A 10,268-nucleotide genomic window follows, 5' to 3' on the forward strand; every position below is an offset into this window, starting at 1 on the left:
TGTAAATACTTATTCTACTATACCTCTATCTCCTTCTCTCTCTCTCTCTCTCTCTCTCTCTCTGTCTCCTTTCTCTTCTCTTATTTTTTTAACTCTTTCAATTTTATTCCAAACTATTTCAGCTAATACTTTCTCTCATTTATTTATTTATCTATCTATTCATCTGTCTATCTATCAATCTAACAAATGTATATGTCTGCATGCGTGCATATGCGTGTGCGTTTGCGTGTGCATCTGCGTGAATGGTAATTCTCACTGATAAGTTTACCTTTTTCTTCAATTTTTTTTCTATTCTTATTCCTAGGATTTATCATTCGTTTATTTTTTATTACATTATTTTTCATTGGCTTATTTTTATTAACGATATCAGTAGAATAACAATTCGTTTATTTCTTTTTTTTTTTTTCTTCATTTTTTCATTTATCTCTTTTTCTACAATGTTATTTTGCTTTTTTTTTTTTGATTTTATTGCACACCTTAAATTAAACTTAATTAGGCTTATTTGATTGATAGCTTATTGCGGATTACGCCCACCTAATAAGCGTAATTGCACTTACTTAACAGTTTAGTTTAACGTAATTATGTCAATCTAATATGTGATATTATGATTACACCCACCTATAATAGCTTAGCTTAATTGTGCTTACTTAACAGTTTAATTTAGCGTAATTAAGTTAATCTTATTTTGTGTTTATGCCCATTTAAGGGCTTATTGTGACACTATTTATTAGTAGAAGAAGTGTTAGTAATAATCATTTCTTAGTTATTGGATTTGAGTTAAACCTATGTCAGATATGATCATATTATATTTAACAAATTTTTCCAGTTAAATCTTAATTTTATGTTAATTTTATGAGAAAGGCAGAAATTCAGTTACAAAATTTTTCTTTTACTTATTTTAATTTAGCTAAATGAACTTTTTTTTCATTAATTTACTGAATATACTTGAATACTTTTTGACTTTTATTAAACTAAATCAGGCTTATATCATTTGTCATTTGCATGTTTCTTTTTTCTTTCACAATCTTTTACTGCTTCCTGTTTTCTGATGACGATTTTATCTTCTGCTACTTTATCGTTCTGTTCACAATATTTCAATAATTTTTATTTTCAGATTCCTCGTTTTTCAATATTATTTTGCGATTTCTTTGTTATTACTTCTTCCTTTACGAATGTAGCAATCACTAATGCAAACTGGATCGATAATCTCAAAGAGGTAAATAGAATTTAAAACTAAGGTTTGATTGGAATTCATTGAAATTCTTATGTATTAAAAAAGTGAAAAAAAAAAAGGCCTTGAAAAATCTACTCAAAGATATCAGATTATTTTAAAATATGAGATTAAAAATTTGGAAGCCATAAAAAGATTTTTATGGCTTCCAATTTTTAGCTTTCGGTTGCTAACATTACGCTAGTTTGAATATCATAAACCTATTGCAGTTGAAATAATTGTAAAAAATTTGCAGCTATCATTATGGAAAATCAACAGCAGTCCTATACGACAGCAACAGTAGAAGGTCCTTCAACAGCACCGTTCGGAATAGCATCAGATGCAATCGACGAAGAACGATTAGCCGTCCTTCAACAGGTATCTGTTTTTGTTTGTTAAGGTAAGCTCTAGTTAATAGGACAGTTTGCTTTTAGAGCCCTCTGTCTTACTCTGTGTCATTAAATTAGAAATTAAAATTCGATCATATTAATTGTTCAAATTAAAGCATTTAATATATTAATGATTATTCTTTGTTTTAGACGAATAACTTATACATCTATAATATTATTACTTTATCATTTAACACAGATAACATTTTGAAAAAGATGAGTTCCTCTTATTTTCATGTCATATTTTTTGCGTAATTCGATCATATTAATTGTTCGAATTAAAGCAATGAGTTAAACTTAATATATTAGTAATTATTCTATGTTTTAACGAATAACTTGTAAACTATAATATTATTAATCATTTATAATAGATAACATTTGTAGAGCTCCTATTCTTTTCATGTTATACTCTTTGCTTAGTTATAAATAAGAAAAATAAATATTTTTTTTTCTTTGTATAATAATTATTTCAATTTGAAATTCATTACTACCAAAGTTATCAGCTTTCTGTTTGCAAACTTACCAATAAATTTATTATTTGCAGATTTATCAACAAAAGCAAGTAGAACTCTTGTCACAATATCAGCAAGCACAAACAAACCTTGCCATGCAACACTTTACTTACTTTCAAGCTCTTCAAACATCTCAACAACAAAAGCAGCAGCAGCAACAACAACAACAGCAACAGAAGCAATCTTTGCATGACACCAAAACTTCAGAACAAACAAGTTCCATAAGCACTCTGGATATTTCAGAGGATAGTGATACACAGGTGTCACCTTCCACTAAAGATTGTGCAGGATTGAGAAATAAAAGGTAATTTTGTTATGATGAATTCAACTTGAATTTAACTAGTGGAAAAATGATAAAAAGATTCAAAGATTAATTACTTTCAAAGTGTTTTGAAAGTAAATCTTCAGATCCTATTCTGGTTCCGGACAAACAATTTCTCAGCTAACAAAGGAACGTTTAAAAACAATGATTACTAGTAAAATGAATCGTATTCGCTCTGAAAGTAGCAATGTATCACAAGCAACAACAACAGTTTGGACGACATCTGCTGCATCAAGCACTACAAATTCGGGTATAAAAATTTTTTTTCTTTTCAGTTCTCGTTTTTTTCTATTTTCAGAGGTTAAATGAATGAATGATTTCTTAACTAACATTATTTTTATTTTACTTCTCACTAACTTTTAACATATCTTTATTGGGTAAAATGAAACATGAATGTTGTGGTCATTATCTAGCGCCGGGATTTTGTGGATGTAAAAGAATAGTGCCCAAATGCAATATTTGGAAATGTTATGGTAAGTGAGCTTAAGAAAAAATTTAAAATGGATTATTTCTAAAAATGAATGATTTAATCCATGCATGCATCTTCATCTCATTATTTGGTAACTATTCAATTTTTTGTTTGCTTCCATTTTTTGCTGTCGAAGAAAATTCATTAAATTTTTATTATATATCTTCAATTATATGTGTTACCTATCTATCACTATCTCATGAAATATGATTTATGAAGTAGTAACTAATTTCTTTAATAAAATCTAACCTTAAATTTCGGATCATAAGTGATTAATTTATGTTGGATGTTGTTTCAAGTAATGTAATACTTGCAAAGAAAAAAAAAATTCAGGTAATGTAATATTTGAAAAAATGAACAAATGCTTATAGAAAATATTTATCATCATACAGCATCATGGTCAAGTTGCATGGAAGGTCAAAGCTCACAACAAATGCATACTGCATCTTCAGTACAAACACCGATTGCACTTTCATCACTGCATTTTGAACCGTATTACATTCCTTCAACAATGCATGCGGTGCACGGAACGTTACAACCATCGGATTATCAATTACGTAAAGTAAGCAGTGAACCAAATTTGAAAATGCGAATTCGTGCAAAACTTCTTAATAAAAGTGCTGGTCCATTGCAGTCACAAAGTAGTGCTTTTGCATTCACACAGCGAACCTCTCAAAGGTATTTTTTCTTTAAAACATACATTTTTTTTTTTTTTTTTTTTTTTTTTAAAGCTTGTTTTATTTCATTATAATTTAGTTTGCTTAATTTAAAAAATGATAAAATAATTAGATTGTAGTTGAAATACATCCTTACTATTCATTCTTCCTAATCTATTCAAAATTCTGTTTTAATTTTAAAAGATTGTATAAAATTATTAAAAAGAATTAATATTCATATTATCTGTTTGAAGTATATTTAATTAATTTATAGCGGTGATGCACCAATGGATACTGATCTTGGTGGTAGTACATCATCTGCTGATTCACCTACAACACTATTGGCTGCTTCACCTCATTTAATAATTCCATCGCCATCATTACCAAATCTTACTTCACCAGCCCAAATACCAATGGATATGTCAGCTTTACTTGCACAAGCTTTATATTCCCCATTTTTTTCAATGCCATCACTTATTGCAAGTAATCCATTGCAACCATCATTCTCAATGGTTGATTCAGGACTTAATTCAAATAATACATTAAGTGGTAAGTTAATATTATCATTTTTTCTTTTTTCTAGTAATACTTTTTTGGTTCTTCTGCTCTGTACTTTTTCTTATATTATTCTGTTTCTTTTTTATTTACTTTTTTAAAAACATTTCCTTTTATTTTTGGAGCTAATAAGCTATGTTGTGATTATTTCTTCTCTTTTTATCAGAATATGAAGTTTATATTTTAGAAGGTGCATCACGTAATTTGATGAAATTTGATACTCGAAATCAAAATACACTGTTATCACTCGGTGGTTATCCATCACTGCTGAAACAACAGTTGCGTGATTTGGTACTCAGACGTAAATCTTTAGTTCGTGAAGAACCGGAAGATGATGCAGCGCTTGAGGCGCAACTTTTATCACGCTTACAAAGTGGATCAGTTTTAAGTACACAGTTGAAAACAGGTATTTTGAAAAGGTTAAAAGTTTTACTGTTTATAATTAACAAGTTTTATTGGTATGGAAGACTTATTGTAATTTTAAAAAGTATGTTTTTTTTTTTTTTTTTTAAACTTATATTAAGTTATTATAATTTTAAAAAGTGAGATGTTGGCTAGTGCATTATAGAAGTTACATTACATTAGCGATATTCTAAGTTTGGTTTACTAAAACGAGCAAACTCAGTTCTTCATTCCAGATGATTATAATTTGATTTAAGTGAGTGATTAATATGTAAAAGTGGTAAAGTTTCTCACTTGAATGCTTTAATATCTCAAAAAAATTACAAGAACGCTTTACTTTTGATGTTTAATCCTAATTATTAAAACGTGAGGTGAAAACAATCTATAGGAATTCTTAATTTAACAGTAGTCTGATTTGTATTTGAGTAATTTAATCTGAATTTAAATCTAATAGAAGTTAAATAGCACTCCTAACAACAATTTCCAAGTAGAAAGATTATTTTGCTGAATTATGATAATGTTAATTTTAGGTTTGGTATATGATCTTAAATAGCACTCCTAACAACAGTTTCCAAGTAGAAAGATTATTTTGCTGAATTATGATAATGTTAATTTTAGGTTTGGTATATGATCCTGCAATGGCAAGGCATCAGTGTTTCTGTGGTAATAACAGGAATCACGTGGAACACGGTGAACGTGTGCAATCAATTTGGTCACGATTACAGGAACGTGGTTTGGTTGAAAAGTGTGAACGAGTATTTGCTCGTAAAGCGCCATTGGAAATGTTGAGAACCGTTCATGCTGCAACATATGTTACCTTCTTTGCTGTATCGCCAACGGCTTGCCTCAAGGTAACATATTTTATTCAGCATTTTATTGATCTAAATTCTAAGTAAGATGAAATTAACAAAATCTTATAGTAAGCATACTCTTAATGAGTTCTTTTCTTTTTTTCTTTTTTTTTTTTTGCATTGTCAACTTTACATGTGAAGTTCTATATTCAATTGTTTATGATGACATAATTAAAAAAATATATCTAAACTAGAAGTAATTTCATCCTAAAATAGTATCATTCTAAAATTAAAAGAAAAAAGAGGTATCGTTCTATTTATAGATGGAACCATCACAGTTGCCTGTAAAAAGTTTTGTACAACTTTCTTGTGGTGGTATTGGAGTCGATTCGGATACATATTTCAACGATGCTTCAACACAATTAGCAGCACGTATTGCTGTTGGTTCTTTAGCTGAACTAGCACTGCAGGTGTTTTTTCTTTAAAAATATTTTAATGCATATATATACATTTATGTTTTTAACACTTTATATTCATATATATTCATAATTAAAATAAGTAAATAAGATTAGAAAATTCAATTTTATTTTTATTTCTTAATAGGAGGCCATAAAAGTCATTATTTCTTATTAACATAAAATTCATAAATATATATATTTTTTTCATTTGTCGACATAAATAAAATATAATTTGTAAATTACTAACTAATACAGGTAGCAGAATCAAGACTGCGAAATGGTTTTGCATGCATAAGACCTCCAGGGCATCATGCTGAATATAATCAAGCAATGGGTTTTTGCTTCTTGAATAATGTTGCAATTACAGTCAAATATTTACAGCAGGTATTTAAGAGTAATTCTTTTTTTTTTTTGTATTATAATTAATATAATAATTTTTATATTAATTTTAATTATTTTGAAATCATTAATTTGGCCTTAAAAATTCAAATTTTAGTCACCGTCATACGATCGATGACTTACTACTGGCTTATGAAAGTACTTTTTATTAATGTTGTTTATATATATATATGTATCTATTAATATACGGAGAAGAGTTTTTAAGCGATGTGCCGAACAGTGTTCACGAATAGCAATAATTGATTGGGATGTTCATCATGGCAATGGTACGCAAATTTGCTTTGAAGCTGATCCTTCGGTGCTATATTTATCTCTTCATCGTCATGATAATGGCAATTTTTTTCCGGGTACAGGAGCTGTTACAGAGGTTAGTGATTTTATCATTAAGATTAGTAGGATGAATTTGTTTTGGAATTTCAGTAGAATAATTTTTGCATGGATATTTTGATAGTCATTTCGTTATGTCAGTTTTTTCTTTTTTGGTTTTTTATTATTTTATAGTGAAAAATGAATTTGCAAGCGTACCTACTAAATGTTATTTGTAATAAAGTAGTTATTAATTTTTTTCATACATTTAAATTTCTATAAAGCTAATTATTTTATAGGTAGGTGTTGGATCGGGTAAAGGTTATACGGTGAATATACCATTTTCGGGTGAAATGATGGATGATGCTGACTATTTAGCGGCATGGCGTGTTATTGTTGCGCCTATATTAAATCAATTTAAACCAACATTTATTATTGTTTCAGCTGGCTTTGATGCCGCATGTGGACATCCTCAGGCTCTTGGAGGGTATAATTTTGAAAAAATTTTTTCAAACATTTTATTTGTTAAAAGAAATAAATCTGTGAAACAACGTTGCTAAATAGTTCTAAATAGAATGTTTTACTATTATGCTAAATGCTGTTCAAACTATTTTAGTTTCTTTTTGCAGCTATAATTTATCACCACAGCTGTTTGGTTATTTTACGCTCCAGCTTATGAATTACGCTGGTGGACGTGTTGTACTTGCTTTGGAAGGTGGTTACGATCTTGATACTATATCAGATTCAGCTGAAGAATGTGTTAAGGTAGCTTTTATTTCACCTATTTCGATTTTTAGTTAAAAAAATATTTTGCTCATTCGAATTTAGTATTAAAAAAAAAAAAAAAAAAAAACTTCTGGTTCATTTTTCGCTTCCTCTTGGTATATATGTATAATATATTATATATTCTTCTAGTAAGTTTTGGAGAGAGCAGAATTTTTTATTACTGGGATTTTTTTTTATTTTCTTTTTCAATTAAATTAAAATTTTCTTATATATATATTAAAGTTGTTTCTTAATATTAAAGGCATTATGTGGTGAAAGTCCTGAGACAGCCGGCAAATTAAGTGATGAAGCTTTGAATGCATTTCCTAAACAAAGTGCACAGGAAACAATACAAAAGGTTTAGTAACTTATGAGCTTTATTTATTTTTTTCTTTGTATTTTTACCAAAAGAAGTTTTTTTGTTATCATTGTGATAAAACTGATTACTTGTGTATACTTAAAATATATTGTATATTGAAACTAGTATGAAAATGTTTTTGCATGCTCTTTTTTGATTTAATATTAGATACATCCATTTTCTATTTGCATATTTAAGGTAATCGCTATTCATAAAAAGTATTGGCCATCGCTAACAGCAGCACAGGGCATTAGTAGCAGTGAACTTCAGTGGCAAGCAGTGGCACAAAAATTTGCTTCACTGTCTGTTTGAGTGAAGAAGTGTTTCTTTCGATATGTTGTTCAGGTTTCATTTTTCAAATTTTCAGAAGTATGTTCAATTTTTTTTTCTTTTTGTCATCTGTAATGTGACTTTCACTATTTGAATATATTTAGCAAAATCATTTATTTAAAATAAAACTGCAAATCAAACTTAAAGATTGACATGGAAGGAAAAATTCAGGTTTTTGTAGTAATTAAACTGTAACCAAATGCATTCTTGACTTTTCATTAACACTTCTTAGGAATATAGAGGAATTAAAAAAAAAAAAAAAAATAGGGAACGCATAACCCATGCTCTTCATTTATCAGGACATTTTTTCTTTGTTCAAAAAAATTGCGCTCAAGTCATCAATTAATTTAAGAATTTACAATTTTTTAAAATTTAATTTAAAACTCTATTTATTTTTCTAAAATAAATTATTGCGAATGATAGTTCTAATAGATCTCACGTAAATGAGGGTTATACTGAAAGCCGATATGGCTTAATGGTATTTGATAGCGCTGTTTATCTATCATAAACTTTCTAACTTTTGTCTCATTTTTGTAACAGTTTTTGGTTTTTGTATTGTTGAGATGGATATTTCTGTGCATTTATTTTTCCAGTAAAAAACATCTTTTTTTTCAACTTTTGCCTAAATTTTGCTTCACTATAAACTCACAATCGAAATTTGTAATTTTTTTTTTGAAATAACATTTATTATTTGAGGTTAAAGAAATCGAAACTTGTCAGTAATTTGAAAAAAAAAGTGTGCATTTTAATGTAATCCCACTTTCTTTGTATATGTTTTCCATCTGATTACAAAACGTTATTTTTGTTATGGTGTTGGTTGCACAACGAATGTTGTTAACGAGAAAAGGAGGAAATGTCTTTCACTCCTGTTTCGGTAATCATTAATTTTTCGATAATCATTGATCATTAATTGCTATAAAAAAAATTTTTTTTTCTTTTTTTAAAAAAAAAATGAGTTAAGCGTTAAAACTAATCGAGAAAAGTGGTATTATAATTGATTGTTTATTTAAATTTGATAGCTAATTTGTAATTTCATTTTTAATGAGATGAGTAGGGAAAAAAACTGACAAATTTGTGATAACTTTTAGTCTCTTTGTCCACGGATGATAAGCGGGTGTATGTCTATTCACATAACAGTTATAATAATGCATTTATTTGGATACTATTACTTGTTTGAAAATTGCTTTTCTGTTTTATTTCTCACTAATAATATGAATAATATGACTGAATTATAAAAATTTTCATTTGTAATCAGTGATAAAAGTAATGCTAAAGTTTCGTATTGATAAGCAATGATGATTTGTTTTCTTAGTTCAATTATGATAGAACATTGGAACTTTTTATTCTCCTTCCATTCCAGAACAAAATGATAATAAATAAAGCACTGTATGTTAAAAACAATTTTATAATTGGTCAATAACTGTAACCAAAGAACAAATTTATACATTCTTTAGCGAAACTTTACCAAAAAAAAAAGTACTAAATGCAACATTTTTCTTTTTTTTTTCCTGATAGAAAGTGCTAATTTAAGTTAAAAGAAACTTTAAAAGCAAGAGTTTACTTCTTTCTAACTCTTTCAATCCCTATGAAATCTAGAACATAACAAATTTATATCAAAATTATACACTTATAATGCTTCAATCAAAATATAAGAAGTTATCAATTATTTTCTATTGTGACATTAAGTGATTATTGTAAATTTATGAATAAGAAGGTATACGGAAATGAAGTAGTTGATACAAATTTTTTCCTCTTGATCAATTTTTGATGTTTGTTAAACAAAGCAAAATTTTTTTATTAATGTTTTGCTGTCGAAAAATAAAGGTAGAACAAAAAGTAATTATAATTATGTAGAAAATGATAACTGACCCAGAAAAAAAAATTTTTTTAGAATTATTCAACTGCTCCAAATTTAATTTTCAGTTAGGAAATTAGGAAAAAAAAGTTGGCATCGACTTTTATGCTTTAAAAATTGTTTTTCTCCGAACTGAAGTGAGAATATAGTAAAAATCATTGATAGATGTGAATGAACAATGAGATATTAGTGACAAGATAGCAATATCAGTAAATGTTAAAGAGAATGAAACAATAACTAATGAAATCAGATTATTAACTAAGGTAGTATGATTAACTATTTAATAATTGCATTGATTATTTAATACCATAACTTATATTTCACTAAATGATAATATTATTAATTCTAATTGACATTTTTATTTAACTTTCTGAATCATAATTCATTTGGGAGCTAATGAATATTTTCATGTAATAATTATATTAATGAAGATAATGATTTAAAATACATTTTGCTATATTAATGAAAGGAATGATTTAAAATGCATTTTT

The 10,268-nt window shown here is 27.6% G+C and overlaps 1 protein-coding gene across 2 annotated transcripts; it reads left to right on the forward strand.

Moving 5' to 3' along the window:
* Window positions 1-1,474: 1,474 nt before the first annotated feature.
* On the forward strand, window positions 1,475-7,904 carry Bma-hda-4 (Histone deacetylase family protein; the record flags this gene model as incomplete). 2 transcript variants are annotated; one of them, XM_043074755.1, is made up of 14 exons in its annotated part: window positions 1,475-1,588; window positions 2,144-2,415; window positions 2,520-2,683; window positions 3,274-3,580; window positions 3,833-4,107; window positions 4,301-4,519; window positions 5,134-5,366; window positions 5,630-5,776; window positions 6,020-6,148; window positions 6,369-6,530; window positions 6,769-6,956; window positions 7,099-7,234; window positions 7,497-7,592; window positions 7,791-7,904. In XM_043074755.1, 14 exons carry the CDS (start codon window positions 1,475-1,477, stop codon window positions 7,902-7,904), a joined length of 2,556 nt encoding a protein of 851 aa, XP_042930689.1. The 2 variants fall into 2 exon arrangements, with proteins under 2 accessions (XP_042930689.1, XP_042930688.1); XM_043074754.1 differs by having other exon boundaries at window positions 3,295-3,580.
* Window positions 7,905-10,268: the final 2,364 nt, after the last annotated feature.

This window comes from Brugia malayi (genome assembly GCF_000002995.4).
Source record: "Brugia malayi strain FR3 genome assembly, contig: Bm_v4_ChrX_scaffold_001, whole genome shotgun sequence".
NCBI classification, from domain to species: domain Eukaryota; kingdom Metazoa; phylum Nematoda; class Chromadorea; order Rhabditida; family Onchocercidae; genus Brugia; species Brugia malayi.